The sequence below is a fragment of the Esox lucius genome, chromosome 21, assembly GCF_011004845.1.
Source record: "Esox lucius isolate fEsoLuc1 chromosome 21, fEsoLuc1.pri, whole genome shotgun sequence".
Lineage (NCBI taxonomy): Eukaryota > Metazoa > Chordata > Actinopteri > Esociformes > Esocidae > Esox > Esox lucius.
In genome coordinates, this window is record NC_047589.1 from 16,603,473 (window position 1) to 16,621,765 (window position 18,293).

The 18,293-nt window shown below is 41.2% G+C and overlaps 1 protein-coding gene across 1 annotated transcript; it reads right to left on the reverse strand.

The window, feature by feature from the left end:
- Positions 1 to 3,309: 3,309 nt before the first annotated feature.
- Positions 3,310 to 9,433, reverse strand: dtx3l1 (deltex E3 ubiquitin ligase 3L1). The gene is made up of 5 exons (XM_010899035.3): positions 8,912 to 9,433; positions 8,405 to 8,543; positions 8,117 to 8,271; positions 3,813 to 4,024; positions 3,310 to 3,643 (listed from the first exon to the last, which is right to left on the reverse strand). The coding sequence occupies exons 2-5, from the start codon at positions 8,478 to 8,480 to the stop codon at positions 3,574 to 3,576; spliced, it is 513 nt and encodes a 170-aa protein (XP_010897337.1). The 5' UTR covers positions 8,481 to 8,543; positions 8,912 to 9,433; the 3' UTR covers positions 3,310 to 3,573.
- Between the last annotated feature and the right edge of the window lie 8,860 nt (positions 9,434 to 18,293).

An 18,293-nucleotide genomic window follows, 5' to 3' on the forward strand; every position in this document is an offset into this window, starting at 1 on the left:
GGCATTTGAGAGCATGGAATATGGTACCTCAGAGAATCATGTAGAACCCTTTTTAGTTCCACATAGACCTTTTTTAAAGAATACTGTGGAAAGAGTTCGACATGGAATCCAGAAGGGTTCAAAATAGAACTGAAAGGCATATATAGCTTATGCCTCAAGGTTTCTTCAAGGGGTTCTCCCATGGGTATGGCCAAATATCCCTTTCGGTGGTTATCTTTCTGAGAGTAAAGAAGTCAATCAACATATTGGTTGGTCTGTCATCCCATTAAGATGACCTTGCTGTAAACATTGAAACCAGTGTCCCGCTGCTAGAGGTCTGGGTCAAAGGTCTGGGTCAAAGGTCTGGGTCTGAGGTCTGGGTCAGAGGCCTGGGTCAGACGTCTGGGCTAGCTAGATAACTCGTTTGTGGCGAGAGATGAGGGGACATCCAGTAGCCTTCAGAGACAATGTTGGCGCCGCACGTGAGCATCTCTTGGTTGGATTTATCACACCGTAAAGCATTTTTCTAGTAAGATGGACTCTGCTCACCTTTGTGGCATCAGACAGGTTTTCTTCCGGACACCATTTGAGTCTAATTGATGGCTTACCATCTCTTTTCCACCCTGTCACGGAGGGTTTATAGGGCCTGTAAAACAGGAGACATGGTGACACAAATGGGATGCAGTACAAACGTCTGTCAGAGAGACAGACAGGGGGCCGCTGGATGGGCTGTTTCCTGACGAGGCACACTAGCTCAGATGACAGCCCAGACGATTAAAATCTATGTACGTCCTCTTGTGTTTTCATTCTTCAGTTTTTACGCTGTTTTCCAAGGCACTTTGTGTGGTAAAAGCCCTTGGTTGAGTACTTATTTTTGTTGTTCTTCATTCTGACTCACGGTCTCAGGGGATGTCTTCCAAATTAGCCCCTATTCCCTTTATACTTCACTATTTACCCGAGCAAAAATATAATCTGGTTAAAAGTAATGCACGATTCAGGGAATATGGTACTATTTGTGAAGGAAACAATATTTCAGGGGATATTAAAAGACAGTAAGAAAAATCCCTGAACACACAGGGCACAGCTTCACTCTGCTGTCTGTCGCTGATCAATAATGCACGCAGCTACTGATTGAATGTCTGGAGGTTTTGTATGGACATATTGACCATTGTCAAACTTTATAAACATCCCTATTATTTGATAGCAGAACAAAAATATTTGTTTTGCTCCAATGGAAATGAGAATTTTTTCTTAGTCAACTCTCCTCATAATAAAAAGCAGTAGAACCTAATACTCCTGCAGAAATCACACTAAGCCAACAGCATTTTACTTTAACGTTATCTGAATGTTTGTGTCATTTTCCTCACCAATGTGACATTCTTATCATTAACGTATTATACAGGTGTGGTACTTCCAACATCAACCCATTTCTTGTGTGTTTCTACCTGCTCTTTCTACTAAAATAACCACCATGTCCATACAGATTAAAGCGAGAAAAGTTGCCTTGTGAGTGTTCAATTCAGTTGTAAACTATAAACAAGGCCCGGAGCCAGAGTCCCAGACCGGGCCAGTGTGACCAGAAACATCCATCTTCAGCATCCGTGACACAGGTTTTTTAATGAATCGTCTGTGAATCTGCTTTGTCTACCAAAAGGGATCACATCTAATTGTGGTTCAAATTAAAGACCCTAATGAAACTAACCCCACAGCACATTCATCATCACTAACAAGGGAACTGTACACCGCTTAGTACAGAGAGACATTATTTGCGTCCCAGATGGTAACAGTGTCTCATGGGGCTGTGGTCAAAATGATTGCACTGTGTGTAGGATAGGGGGGCATTTGGGAGCAATTCAGAGACAGGATCGGAAGAGAAAGGACAAGATCTGAGAAAATATGTATTCTTCAAGTTGGGGATTCCAGGTTTCTTTGTCCAATAAAACAGTGTTTTTTGGTTTTGGTCAAAGGGGTTGCTGTTATTTGCGGTCATATCTTATCAGACACAGTCACAGTGGGACATAATGCTGCTGACTGAAACACCATCAATCACAAACACGGTCTCTCTCTGAGTCTCCCTCACACACACACACACACACACACACACATAATATGCATTTGCGCAAACGCACACAATTTCTTTTCATAATAGGTCTCTGAAAAATAAAGGCAGCTTCCGATGAAATGAAGAGAAGGGTGATGACAGTGGGTGCCAGAATGTGCTGGAGGATAAAAGCTTGCAAGGTGCCAGAGAGTCGGGGTGTGAGGCAGGGAGGGAGGGGGTGGGGCCTAGGTGGGGGCGACTACATCAGCCCTTCAGTGAGACAGATATGAAAGCTGTCGTTGTGGTGGCTGTGGATGCGCTCTGGCTCCAGACCCTGACAGTTGGGACTGATGACTCTGCTGTGAGACGTCCAGGAGAAAAGTGGTTTAAGAGGCACCCACAGATGACAGACACCGTCCTAATGGGACCAGCCAATGAGATTAGACTTTATTGTCTGTATGAAGCCCGGGCTGTAATTCAGTTTGAAGAGAATAGAGGTCCTTGCCATCACCCTGGGAAAGTTCAAACTCTGCAATCTGGACCAATAACACACCAGGGCAGGAGGAAGGAAGGAGAAAAGAAAAACATTAACAGTAGGAGGGTGAACTTGTTCTCAGTAAAATGGGCTTGGTCTCACAGGCTGTTGTTGCACGAAGGTAGAGCCTGCTTTACAAGCACCGTGTCTGAAAGAAACTTGTGTGGTTTGGCAAGAATTGTGTGAGACAGAGCTTTGTTTTAAAAGTTGTAATAATTATGATTAGATACCCACTGACATGAGCTTATTTTGAAGATATTTTGTAAATGTCATGCCAAATGTGTGTTTTTTATGTTTGAAGCAGTCTCTGATCCATGGGGATTTTCAGTTATTCACGCATTGTTTTGTCATTCTGCGATACCCATGAGTGAGTCATTGGCGACTGAACTAATCCGACACAGATGGTTACTCACATGGGCCTTAACAGATATAATGATACACTGTTTGCTTTTCAAGGGAACTAGTTTGTGACAAAATAGGAAAACAATATCTACATTGCAAGTAACTATTTGCACAGATTTCTGAAGGATAAAAACGGGTATTGACAAGATTTCTTGTCTTGGCATTAGGCCAGCCATGATACATTAAGTTCATTCTTGGAGAACACATTTCTTGTTGAAGATGAGACAGGATGAGAACAGGGATAGGGCCCTTGTGAAAGGATTTGGGATTGGGCCAGATCAAGAGCAGTGAATTAGATGGGGAATACAGTGCATGAACTGGTTTGGAAGTAAACACACTGACAACCACAAGAGGGAGTATAGAGGAATCAACTTTATGACACCTTAGGAACATAAGGACATATCAAATGAAAGTACAAATATATTATCATTTTCTCCTAAGAAACAAAACACACAGTACATTGCAACAACACAAACATATGAACATATTTAAACCTGCTGTACCACACAGACCTATTGACTGCAGTAGAAGATTCAGCACCTTTCAGGTTTTTCTCTGTGCTGACATATCAATGATGACGCTGACATTATTGGTGATTGTTATTATTATTCGCCTTTCATTCCATGCCTTTGTCTTTCAGTATTTTTCTCACTGTCTTCAGGTAGTCAGGGTCTGGATAGTGGTCACTAAATGAAGAAAAATTCATATATTGATTTACTGATGAATATGTGATATTGATGAAACACTTGGTTAGACTGTTTACACAGTAGAGCACAAAACTGAATGAAAATTATACATTTAGAAAATGCTTCTCATGAATGCCTCAGTCCTCTAACACACACACACACACATCACCTGTCTCTTCCTGCGTCAGGGGAGGTTTTATGGGGTATATCTGCCCATGTGACCATATCCATTCCATGTTCATTGGTTGCTACAGTGAAGATCAGCTTCTGCTTGAATGCTTTTTCTAAAAGCATCAGGATACGCCTCCCATCACGGTTGTCGGGTAAATAAGCCAATGTCCTCATCCCCAAATATGACTGTCCGGGATGCGGATGCCTTTCCTTAAAAACAGGGTCGGATTCAGAACAATTTGCATTCATACAGTAGCAAAGATCTGGTATGAATGAAAGTACCTCTAAAATAGGAGATGCCAAACTACTGTACCATGCACTGCGGTTATTTAATTTGTTGTATTAAGTCGAGGTCTGATCTTACAGACATTTAGAACAATAGATTGCAGTTTCCTCATATTTTCTCTGGTTATGTCAGTCCCTCAAATGCTTTAAGTCACTCAGCACATTTCTGAGGTAAAGTTCAATGTCGAGAATTCTGTCCAACTTCCACCACGCGTTCGCAGTGAACACAGAGGCTGTGCCCACTTTAAGGGGTACAGTAGCAAGCAAGCAGCTACTTTAGCAGAGTTCCCTGTCAATAAAACCAATGATGCAAATGACATGTTTATATAGAAATAGCAATTGTTGCAGCCTACAGTAATGCAGCCTATAGTAGCCTATAGGTGGTGTTCAATGCAGCCTATAGTAGCCTATCGGTGGTGTTCAATGCAGCCTATAGTAGCCTATCGGTGGTGTTCAATGCAGCCTATAGTAGCCTATCGGTGGTGTTCAATGCAGCCTATAGTAGCCTAATAGTGGTGTTCAATGCAGCCTATAGTAACCTATCGGTGGTGTTCAATGCAGCCTATAGTAGCCTATCGGTGGTGTTCAATGCAGCCTATAGTAGCCTAACAGTGGTGTTCAATGCAGCCTATAGTAGCCTATCGGTGGTGTTCAATGCAGCCTATAGTAACCTATCGGTGGTGTTCAATGCAGCCTATAGTAGCCTATCGGTGGTGTTCAATGCAGCCTATAGTAGCCTAACAGTGGTGTTCAATGCAACATATAGTTGCCTATTGGTGGTGTTCAATACAGCCTATAGTAGCCTATTGGTGGTGTTCAATGCAGCCTATAGTCCATTTTTTAATCAGTCTTTTACACTGTGGTCAAAATTGCTGACTACGGAGCCCCCTTGGGGTCAGCTGAGAAAAGAAATACTAAACCGTGGCCAGAGAATAAAAATCCATTCCCTCGATTTTATAATCTGTTTGAATGGATTCATAATCGGTGCCCTCAGTTTTATAAACTGTTTGCACGGTTTTCCAATCAGATCGCACGGTTTTGCAATTTGTGCGCACAAATTTGTAAACGTGCCCACGTAATCCGTGCCCTCGGTTTTCTAATCTTTGCAATCTGTGCGCATGATTTTGCAATCTGTGCGCACGGTTTTGCAATCGGTGCGCACGGTTTTGCAATCTATGCGCACAATTTTGCAATCTGTGCGCACAAATGTGTAAACATGCCCAGGTAAAAGCGCGAAAAAAGTGTGTAACATTCCAGAGAAGACGGCATGGGGTAGCTTACTTTCAGCAGCGTCTGCATCTGACAAGTAAGTTATATTTACATTTAAGGCTAGATGTAATGCTATATTGATTAATTGAATTGTTCATTTTACTGCTTTCTTAACTTACGTTGCATTTATTGAGTTTTTCACTCACTCCAAAACCTCAGCAGCAGTTGGTAGTTGAGTTACCTGAAAACATGTTATTGTTAAGCGAATTTATTTTTATTCTGTGCCCACGTTTGCGTTTTTTTTTTCTCAGCTGACCCCAGGGGGGCTCCGTAGCTGACTTATTTGCATTGTATGATGAAATTCAAATAAATAAATGCAAGGTGGGACTTTTTTGCTGGATTCTAGATGTATGATCATGTGACTGGTGTGCACCTTGAAGATATGTTGCCACTATTTGCAGTTCTCCCAAAAAATAGAACACATTAACATTTGGAAACAGCAGCAGGGAAAATAAATCCATAGTGTCTATGCATATCTTTCCAACCTTATCCAAAGACTGCTTGCAGGTATTAATTGTAATTTTGGTGAACAGTCCTTTATGAACGCTATTAGTGAGTTAATAACTTACTAAGTAGCAGGGATGGGGACAAGTCACACATGGTCAAGTCCAAGCAAGTCTCAAGTCTTAACCATCAAGTCTCGAGTCATGTCTCAAGTCACAGTTCAGATAAATCAAGCAAGTCAAGTCAAGTCAAGGGTTCACCCTAAGCAAGTCAAGTCGAGTCCTTATAAGTTTCAAGTCACAGTACTAAAGAGATGAACACACACACACACACACACACTGTCCTCTTTTTCTGACGTGCGCTCGGTGCGAAGCTCGATTTCAAAATCAAATATTTTTCTCCTCCACGGTGCAATTTTTTGCGGGGACGAAGCGGAGGGATCTTGAATCAGCCTGAAGGGGTTGTATTCGCTATAACAACCGCCTCGCTATACCTTATCCCGATTATTACATGGCTACCTACCAAATAAATCTATAATTTGAAAATATTGATTTCAAAAGGAATTTATTGATTTAAAAACGATTGTATTGCTTCCTCTAAAGAAAATAGTCCGTTCCGTCTCTGGTTAGAATCCTGCTGCGTCCATAGCAACGCGCTGTTTTTCATGGCAACGGTCTGTTATCAAGAAATAACACGCATTCTGCACTGGAATTCAGCCAATCCATGTAATAAGGGCTAATAATAACAACCTTATAAACTAATTATTGTGACTGAAAAATTGCCCAATATGTAATTACGCTGTAATTATTCTTTAAAAAAAAAGCTCTTCGAAATGTTTAGGTGCTAGTAATCACATCGGCGCCTCCATGTTAGCCTTTCATGCAGTAAAGTTAACTGTTATGGAGTAAGCACAATGCTTTTTAGTTTCCACACGCAGTCCACAAACACTTGAAAATGCCCATATTTAATACAGACATTATAGCCTACGTGTAATAATATACATGCCCGCTCATTTTAAGATGCCCATCAACATTAAAATTCAGGCTATGCCACTGTTATAGTCAAATTCCCTTACATGTATTTACCAGACGTATTCTGTAATGATAATGGTCACATTTCTAACAAGAAAAAAAAAAATATATAATATGCAACCAAGGCCAAATTATGACAAACAAAAGATTAATTAATTACATTAGTAACTTAATCGTTATAGATCTTAGTGAAACTGAATATAAAGAGATTACTTTCTTACCTTTCCTTGTGGTTCTTAAAATAACGAATGAAATTTGACGTTGTTGCATATTTAGCATCTGGCAAATCTTTTTTTATTCACACGGTCCAGTTCAAAGTCCTTGTATCCAAACGATACTATTTGTGGAGCTCGACTAACGTTACTGTCTGCCATGTTTGGCGCGGTTTGAATTGTGCAGCGTTAAAGGCACATACGCTGATTAGTGGTGCTGATGTCACAACATATAAAATAATTTTATTGCTGTTTGTTTATTATAAGTTCAAGTCATTGTCGAGTCTTCCACTTCAAGTCAAGTCAAGTCTCAAGTAACTTGTTCTCAAGTCAAAGTCAAGTCATTTTCTTACTTTAATCAAGCAAGTCACAAGTCCTGAAAATTGTCATGTGACTCGAGTCCCCCACCTCTGCTAAGTAGCAAAGAATATCAACAGATGTGATGAACACACAGTTTTATCCTCTGATCTGTGCTCCTGTCTGGATGACTCCAGATGCATTCCGATGCCCCCTGGCACTGTCTACATAGAATCGTAGTCAATGTTAGTTATATTTGATTTAGTTTGTTGCATTAAGGAAGACTCAAACATTATGTAAATTCACAAAAGAGAACATCTCTCATTGGACAGTGAACAACCTCCTATAAACAAAACCGTCAAGAGGGGAGCCAGTAAACCTTATTTTGTCTGTGAAATGGGGTTTTCTACGACCGACTCAAGCCAACCTTGACACCATTCATTCTGTGCTTCTCCATGGCATGCAGTCTCTCAATGACTCATGACTGGCCAAACCTGATGCACAGCATCATCAATGCATGGAATGTCATCTGTGTTATATGTTGATTCTTTTCTCAGAACACAGAAGTGAAACAAACTCGAAAGGACAGTATGAGGAAACATGGAGGCATTCTTCACATGAAGGCAAACACACTTGAAACTCACTGACACTGAAATCTGAACTGTAGCTATAATTTGATAGAGTACAATTCAGTTATCAGGATTATTATCACTATAGTAGGAAAACGTAAAGGGCCAAATCCAATCGGTTAAACGGTAACTTACCGTTTGTTTTCCATCTGCAAACACATAACAGATCTGTAGGGTTTTGTCTTCTGGGTATCCAGGGAGGTCTCTGTGCAGCATCACCCATGTCATCTGGCCCTCAGGCTGGTCACCTTCTGACACCACAGCATAGCTCCCCTTCACCTCCTCTTTAGCTGGGGGCATTCACACAAAAGCAGGACACAGGGTCAGAGTTCATTCTTTAGAAAGAAAAAAGAAAACATTCTTAGAGGAATGAGGAAGAAAGACAGACTGAGGGAGGAAGTGCAATGTGGGAATCTAGCATACCTTGGTCCATCAGGGTTCGAGGTCCATGACCGTCCAGGTACCTGTTGCAGTGCATTTTTTCTTGTTGAGCGCCCATACTGGCAGGGCTCAGATGGATGAAGACCCCTTCCGGTAGGATTTCAAATAATTGAACTGAAACCTGAAAGAGCCAAGAGAACTAGCATCTATCAAAAATACAGCGTGTTTCATGCATTCTGTAGAGGCCCAGCTTTAGAGATCATCTTACAGCCTACTGGTATTTCAGATTAGCTCAATAGACAACTACATGGCTCACACAGACAATATGAATGAACAGCAAAATCATTTATGATGCTCGATGGCACAACCAGAGATTTTTGTTCTTGTCAACACTAACCACCATCATATCTGGAGGGGAAAAAGAATACCCCGCTTTTTATGGATACACACAATGTTTGCACGTGTAAAACAAAACCAAGTAAAGCTGTATTAAGTCGGATGGTTATGCCGTTGCTAAAGATGTGTTCAGCTTTATTCCCACACGCTTACCTGTGTGAACTTCTCCACAGCTTTGTCAGTCCCAGCCTGAGGCCTCTGTTCAAGGGTCCAATGTCCTTGTGTGGTTCTTCTGTCCTCCTGTAGCTCAGATCACATTCATTTGGCTCATCCTAAAAACCATTAGGGACTGGGTCAGAAAAAGTTGGCCTCCTCTAGCAAGCGTCGGTCTGACTATTCTGTGACCAGGTGATTTGTGAACATAATGCAGGCCGTCCTGTCGAGTGTATGGGTGGGTGTGGCAGGAGCTTTTATTGTTATGCTAATGCGCAGTCTTGAGGTTCTTGCTTTTTAAGCTTCAGCGCAACTGGAGGTGTGGCGTTATAAGTACAAAGGCATTGTTGGAATGTACCGAAATACCGGCCAGACGGAAGACAGCTGCCAGAATCACAGTGTCATGTGGCTCAGGTTAATACTATTGGGATGTTATTGATGCCTAAAGCTACAGTAGACTGCAACAAAGGCAAACACTATACAATTTAACAATACTGCTCTTGAGCTTGTGCCTACCTTCAATTGCCAAGTGAGTCATGACTGAACAACTCCCTATAGGAAGACACAGGTGGAAACAATAAGGACAAGGACAGGCTGCGTGTAAGAACACAAACAAAAACCAACCATAACGGGGCTACAGTCAAGAACAAAAACCAAACCGAACAGAACCTCACATTATCATTGTCCCTATTTAAGTTCCTCCTCCATAGTTTATTGTTTTGTCTGTTGTTAGGTTTTGATCCAATACAACATTGTTTCTATTTTCGTGCCTTAGTTTCAGTTTCGTTATATCTTAGCTCTTTCATTAAAAGTCTGTTGTCCTCCCTGCGCCTCCTACATGCAACATTATAGTCCGAAGAAAGAAAAAAGTTGAATTCACGGGGCCCATGGCATGGCAGGGTCCCATAAATATTTTTTTCAGGGGGCCCACAGCTCTGTATATAGTATGTATATATACATAACAGTTATATACACAACCGTTCAAAGGTTTGGGGTCACTTTTCCATGGAAACACACATGAAATGTATTGAGCAATGAAGGCTATTCCTTGCAGGAAATTGCCAAAAAACTAAGATCTCAAAGAATTGCTGTCTACTACTTCCTTCACAGAACAGCTCAAACAGCCTCTAACCAAAATAGAAGACCCGGTGCACAACTGAGCAAGAGGACAAATACATTCGAGTCTCTAGTTGGAGAAACAGACGCCTCACTGGTCCTCAACTGGCAGCTTCATTAAACAGTACTAGCAAAACACCAGTCTCAACATCAACAGTGAAGAGGCGACTCTGGGATGCTGGCCTTCTAGGCAGAGTGGCAAAGAAAAAGCCATGTTTTAGATTGGACAATAAAAAGAAAATATTAAGATGGGCAAAAGAACACAGACACTGGACAGAGGAATATTGGAAAAAGGTATTACGAACAGACAAATCTAAGTTTGAGGTTTTCTGATCACAAAGAACATTTGTTAGACACAAACCAAATGATGCTGGAGGAGTGCCTAATGCCATCTGTCAAGCATGGTGGAGGGAATGTGATGATCTGGGGTGCTTTGGTGGTGGTAAAGTGGGAGTTTTGTACAGGGTAAAAGGGATCTTGAAGGGATCTTGAAGGGATCTTGCAATGCCATGCCGACATAAGTAGGCTGTTATTGCTGCAAATGGAGGATTCTTTTGAAGGACACAAAAGTTAAGAATAATTATTTTTAACCTTGTACATGGCTGTTTATCAATTCCAAATACGCTAAGAATGTACTTGTGTCCTTGAGAAGAACATTCTTGCCAAGTGTCCTTGCATGAATGATATTGCAATACCCTGGGCTCAGATCATTTCAGCAGCGACATGAAAATAAAACACGGCCATTATCAGTGTAACATTTTATACAATTTTGTTGCATTGTGTTTGTGTATTACATTTTGGTTTAATGTAGGCTCCTACTTCACGAAGTTAAAGAAAAACTCAAAATGAGTGCTTGTCATTTCACTAATTTCATAGGCTGTGTAATGCTATTTAACATAAAGTGTTATGATGTTCCCGTGTGAATTGCCTTGTCTGTATCTCCTATATTTAGAGATATATTTATGTACCTCATATCTATTTTGCCTATCTATTCAATCGGTTGCCTATTTTTTTGCTTAGGTTTTTCCTGCTGGTACCTTGTGAATTTCACAAACACATGAGGAGCTACCAGCGGAAAAAAGCAGAGCTAAAAGATGGACAAGACAACCAATTAGATATAATATTACATCAACTGCATGTATTACATCCACTCTATATATTACATCCACTAATACATATTACATTCACTATATATATTACATCCACTTATATATATTACATCCACTTATATATAGGAGGCAGCTGAGCAAAGGCATCTGATGCAGAGGTCCAGAATGGACGGAGGATGGCAAGGCTACATCATGTTGGCACCAAACCATTTTACTTACGTTGAAAAGCTTAACAGAAGCCCCAACCATCTCACAAAGTAAATGCCTTACTGGAGTTTGCTTTTGGCAACTGCTTGTTTCTAATTCCACAGGTTGAATCAGAACAGTTTTAAAAGATTCAAATCATCTTGGACAACAAATGACACAGTATAGCAATGACAATCAACCACTGCACTCACTGTGTTTAGTATTGTCATTACATTATTTGTGAATCAGGCAGAGTTCCTTATAACAGCCAAACAAACCACAAAAAAGTGGAACAATTTGAAAGAAAAATACATGGTAATTTACAACAATTGAAAAACTTTATGCTTATTTATCGCAATAGCTACTCCCTCAACAACCGTAAAGTCAGATGTGACGATGCTTATTGCGGTATTGTAAAGTTCCCAACACCATTTGTTTGTTGGCACTTCCACATATCAGGTAATTTGTGACAAGATGAGTGGTTTCATTAGATTTTTTGCTTAATGGAACATCCTCAAGATTTCATATTTAAAATGACATACACAAATGTCTACGTTCCTAGCAAATCTGCAACTTAAAGTTGAACCTTTACCTTAAGGAGCTGAGGGATCCACCATCAGGGAACGTGGTGGAGGCAGGAGGGGTCATTGCTACCACCTGGCAGTGGTACGCCACAATGGATGCAACACTCCGGGGGCAGCACTCTATTAATCCGCCCGTGGTAGTTGCTGCAAACATCACATCCACTGCAGGTTCCCCCTCCTCTACCCCTGCCAGGGAGAGAGCCAGTGGGCAGGTGAACTCCTCAACTTCCTCAAAATACAGGCAGAGAAGGAAGAGGAGAGAGGCAGGCTCCTGAAAGGGAAGAGCTGAGGGAAAGGGCAGCAGCTGCCAGAAGTGAGAGATATCTCATTCTGCCTGATTCCAGAAGGCTCTGCAAAAAACAAAGTAGATGTCACATCAGGACGGTGTAAATTTACATGACAACTAATAATATAAACTGATAAATATTAAGCAATTGAATCTGTAATTTGCTAATTTCTTTATTTGTAAAAACTATTGGGTACAAACTAGTGAAAGAACTTATAGAAAACTAGTGTTCTACATAAAATGCCGTTTGGCTGGCAGCAGCAGGTGTCTATTTCCCACCTGCTACCACAATGTACATCATACCTCAACTATCATGGCTAGAATGACTTTTTGTATTTAAGTGAACCTGTAATGTTTGCCAAAATTATAATCTTTATAATCTCTACTCACTCCCATCAAGTTTTTGAAGAATTCCTCTTCCCAGTGAAGAGGATTTCATTTGCCCCCCTTCACTCTATGAGGGCTGTAACCTCCACAGTAGTCCCTGAATACAATATTAATGTGAAGATGAACGGCAGAAGGTTGTATGGACACTATAGCAAAAATCATATGATGTATGACATTTGTATATAATTTTTTTTGAAAGTGAATATCAACTGCAGTTCTAAAAAAGCTGTCCCTCTCTACCAGTACTGTAATGACTTACACTGAACAAAATTAAAAACGCAACACTATTGTTTTTGCCCCCATTTATCATGATCTGAACTCAAAGATCTAAGACTTTATCCATGTACACAAAAGGCCTATTTCAGAAATCTGTCTAAATCTGTGTTAGTGAGCACTTCTCCTTTGCCGAGATAATCTATCCACTTCACAGGTATGGCATTATAAGATGCTGATTAGACAGCATGATAATTGCACAGGTGTGCCTTAGGCTGGCAACAATAAAAGGCCACTCTAAAATGTGCAGTTTCACTGTATTAGGGGGATTCGAAAACCAGTCAGTATCTGGTGCAAGAGTGGACCAACAAGTCACCAACCCATGCATCCTCGATAAAAGAGGCGGATCACATCCGGGCATTTTAGTCGTTCTTGTTAACTTGCGTTCTTTGGATTGGAACCTTACTTGGGCCATGAAATATGACGTCAAACGAGTTCACAAGAACACAAGAACGGACCAAAAACGCGGATTGATAAACGGCCAATTACTATATTTCCCATTAATTTTGCTATATTTCCTTTTCAAACAATTTTCATGTATGTTTTCATGGAAAGCAAGGATATTTCTAAGTGACCCTAAACTTTTGAACGGTAATGTACACAGATTAATTGACTTGGAATGGATGATGGGTGGTGGATAGGTGGGTGGAAAGATGGGTGGATAGATGGGTGGTTAAATGGATGGATAAATGGGTGGATGGATGTATAAATGGGTGGATAGATGGATGATAAATGGGAGGATGTATGGATGGATAAATGGGTGGATGGGTGGGTGGGTGGATGGATAGATGGATGGATAAATAGATGGATGGATAAATGGGTGGATAAATTGATGGTTAAATGGGTGGTTAGATGGGTGGATAGACTGATAAATGGGTGTACAGATCTAAATGAGTGGATGCATGGATGGATGCATGGATGAATAGATGAATAGATGGGTGGATGGATAGATGGATGAATAGATGAATAGATGGGTGGATGGATAGATGGGTGGATGGATGGTGGCCTGGCTCTAATGGAGTAGAATTGTTATCTGAGTGGTGATGCTTTGAGCTCCTTTTAACACAGAAGCATGCCAAACCTCTCGTCCTTGTTGGTACTTTCCATCTGTATAACCATGTCCTCCCAACTGTGTTTGGCTTCTTTCGCTTTCATTTATTCCTGGTGCTCCCTATCTTTAAAACTGTATATCAGTAAGTGCACTCTTCCATTTTCACTCTGTCAAAAAAGATGGAAAGACACCATGTGGCTGTCAAATTATTTATTTTTCTAAAAGGTTAAGAGGGTTTGCTCGGTCAGTTTCCAACTGGAAGGTTCATTTGATGGCAGGCACACAACAAGGCAAGCATGCAGGCAGGCAGACAGACATGCAATTACTTAAATATACGATAAATCATGGCAGAAATGATTGTGGATGAACAGGTAGATGAACACTGTTTAATAAAACACTCAGCTCCCTTCATGAGCGTTGAAGATTATGTAAATAATACATTATAACAGATTCAAGCTGGAAGCTTACCTTTCTTATATGTTTACTTACCAGCTGAACTTAGGGCTCTGATCAAAACAAACACACTTCTTAAAGTGCCATTGGGATGCATGGCTATAATCTCTGGGGATCACTTTCTCAAATGGCCTTTCATCAATTGAGTTTCCCAGCCACCCACCTTAGGGCTATCCAGTTACTCAGGGTTAGAGCAATTTAAACTCTAGGTAAAAATACATTCTGTTTTGGGGAATATCAAACCCCTTGTTGACCCAGCCTCACAGCCCAGGGATAAAGGGCAATGCTAGTGTACACTGCAAATACAAATTACAGTAAGGCTGCACTAAAACAACACACACACATGCACAGACCTGTGAACACTCAAACACACACCAACAATTCTGGAATATAAATGGAATACACCGACAAACACACAAAGCTAAATTACATTTAGGAAAAACATATAGACACACAGAGATGCAAAAAGATCCGTGCCCACTCATATCATCACGTCACTACTGAATCCAGAGGTACAGCGATCAGATCTCATTAACATTTGGAAGAAATGAATGATTCATGAATGATTAGCTCTACTAAGTATAATCAAGGATTTCAGATTCTCTGAGTGATGAAGGGAGGGGGTAAATAAATGAAGAAAACAAAAGTTTTCACTACAGTTGGGTGTGTACTTGCAAGACAAGGGTTTGAATCCCTTTCGCAGATGATGGGTCAGCAACATCCGCTTTTGGTTCAAATAAGGTTGACTTGCCTCTGTGCGTTGTAGCATCTACTTGTGACGGCTCAGCTCCTTGTGCGTTGTAGCATCTCCTGGTGGCGGCTCAGCTCCTTGTGCGTTGTAGCATCTACTTGTAACGGCTCAGCTCCTTGTGCGTTGTAGCATCTACTTGTAACGGCTCAGCTCCTTGTGCGTTGTAGCATCTCCTGGTGGCGGCTCAGCTCCTTGTGCGTTGTAGCATCTACTTGTGGCGGCTCAGCTCCTTGTGCGTTGTAGCATCTCCTGGTGGCGGCTCAGCTCCTTGTGCGTTGTAGCATCTACTTGTAACGGCTCAGCTCCTTGTGCGTTGTAGCATCTCCTGGTGGCGGCTCAGCTCCTTGTGCGTTGTAGCATCTACTTGTGGAGGCTCAGCTCCTTGTGCGTTGTAGCATCTCCTGGTGGCGGCTCAGCTCCTTGTGCGTTGTAGCATCTACTTGTGGCGGCTCAGCTCCTTGTGCGTTGTAGCATCTCCTGGTGGCGGCTCAGCTCCTTGTGCGTTGTAGCATCTACTTGTAACGGCTCAGCTCCTTGTGCGTTGTAGCATCTCCTGGTGGCGGCTCAGCTCCTTGTGCGTTGTAGCATCTACTTGTGGAGGCTCAGCTCCTTGTGCGTTGTAGCATCTCCTGGTGGCGGCTCAGCTCCTTGTGCGTTGTAGCATCTACTTGTGGAGGCTCAGCTCCTTGTGCATTGTAGCATCTACTTGTGACGGCTCAGCTCCTTGTGCGTTGTAGCATCTACTTGTGACGGCTCAGCTCCTTGTGTGTTGTAGCATCTACTTGTGACGGCTCAGCTCCTTGTGCGTTGTAGCATCTACTTGTGACGGCTCAGCTCCTTGTGCGTTGTAGCATCTACTTGTGACGGCTCAGCTCCTTGTGCGTTGTAGCATCTATTTGTGGCAGCTAAGCTCCTTGTGCGTTGTAGCAACTCCTGGTGGCGGCTCAGCTCCTTGTGCGTTGTAGCATCAACTAGCAACTCCTTGTGAGCTCAGCAAAGGTAGAAGATTAGACAACTTGTTTGTTTTAAGGCCTTTTTTTTATTGCCCTGTTAAAAGCCACCACTTACTGGCCTGGGAGGCAGTAACACCAATTTGGTCATTCATCCTTGACACAGGATCTGCTTTTGTTATCTTGGCCCAATTGGCACAATAGTTCCTGTGTAGTGTATTACTTTGATCAGGGCACATGGATCTGGTCCAAACTGTTGTACTACACAGGGAATGTGGTGCCATTTGGAAAGCAGAATTGTTAGGTTTGTTTCTGTCCCTCCCTGCCATTTATAACAGTTTGGTGTTCCCTGCTGCCTGTATGGACAGGCAGGTTAAACTGAGGCCATATTTTAGGTCAGCATGTGAGACTACCAATAAGACAGTCACCAATACACATACTGCCTGAAATGTCAACTTAACTATATTGAAGTATACTATGTGTGTTGACTATGAAAACAATTCAATCTTGTTGAAAACAATTGTTTTAAAGTCCAACATGAAACAGTGTTTTTCTTTTTCAGTCTACCTGCATGATGTTGAGTGAATAAGGCATAGTTATGTGCAACAGCTATAGTTTTTAAATGTTATTCCTGGATAGTTTCACCAGTTAAGTAATTGGTTGATCGGGTTTGCTGTCTGAACTAAAATGAATGTTTTGTAACAATTAATGTGGCCTGTGTGTTTCTCTGATGAGTGGCATGAAGAAATTAAACATTTAAATGTTTATGTTTATATCATACATACAGACAAACAATACAAACATACAGATAGAGCAGCAGTTACATTTCTGTTCAATGGCTGTGTACTTGATTACGCAGACAGAGGCAGATATCACCTCTTATTATTTTCAGTAAGAAATGTGTTCAGTTTTCAGATTTCAGATTTTCAGATTTCGTCTTTGTATCAGACGTGAACCAGTTGTGTTCATGTAGGGACAGGTTGGAACATGAACTCAACATTCACTGTCATTGGGATGACTCTTTCCAGGAATGGATAATTGTCCTTCTCTGTTTTTTAAGTTAAATCAGATGAACCCCCTCTGCCTAAATGAGTCAGGTTTTAAGCATTGTCCCTAAACCAAGACCACCCTCTTATATTTCAAAGTGGATCTTGGCACTGCCCAAGCTGATTTTGAACCTGTTTTCCTAGGTTCAACCATTAATTTCGGGGTGCTCTGCTTGGATGTTGACCCCCACTTCAAGTTTAAAGCAACAGAATCCCGGCCCATTTTCTTAAGAACTTAAAATAATCAATCGCTTGCATTGTTTTGTGTAATTGTATTTCCTTTTTCTTGTAGCACTGACTATAATATACCTATTATTACTGGGTTGTGTTGTTGTCCCACCTTCAGTGGCTCTGAAAAGTATTCCCCCACTCGGAATTTCCACATTTTATTGTAATCTGCAAATTGCTCCGAATTAATTACAAATACCAAGCAGAAAATAAAAGGTAAATTGTCAAACTATTCATGAGCTTAATTTCACCCTAAGTGTTTGAAAACAACATAAGTGAGCTTTGTAAACGATTACCTTTAGTGTCCAGCCACAAGGTAACTGACAATCTCTCCCCGTATTGGCTCAGGCTGTATTGGCTGTGAGATTATGGTGGACACGCCCAAGCAGAGATAAAGAGCAAACATTCTGCGCTATTGTCATGAGGTTGTTTGAGTCTGGCTAGCTACATCTGCTGTTAGATTTACCATTAACATTGTTGTCCTATGTACTGTACTGTTTTATGATACATTTATTGGGCCCAGTATGGATTTTCCATAAGCCATAGATTACCTTTAGATGAATACCAACATTTGTATTATGTATTTATTCCTTCATAATGTTCATGACATATGTTATTCTGTCAAATTTCAGCAAGGAACATATTGGGCAATGGGATTAGTTACAATGGTAAACTTTTTAATCCTTGATATACCTATGTTGCTTAAATCTCTGTGTTGAGCAATTATGTCAATCTTACTGGCGATTAGATACTAAATATGGATAACCTTTAGGTATTGTCTCTCAGGGGACAAGGCTAACAAACAGGGAATTAGACAAAGGTGGTCCCCTTGAAAATGTTCACTTGGGATCATTGGGCAATGTCCAAAGACCTGTTGAAATGAACGTCCTGAGAACGTCCTTAAATGGTCCTCATGGATGCTCTAAGAACTTACATCTAGCTACACAAATGTCTCTCGGAGA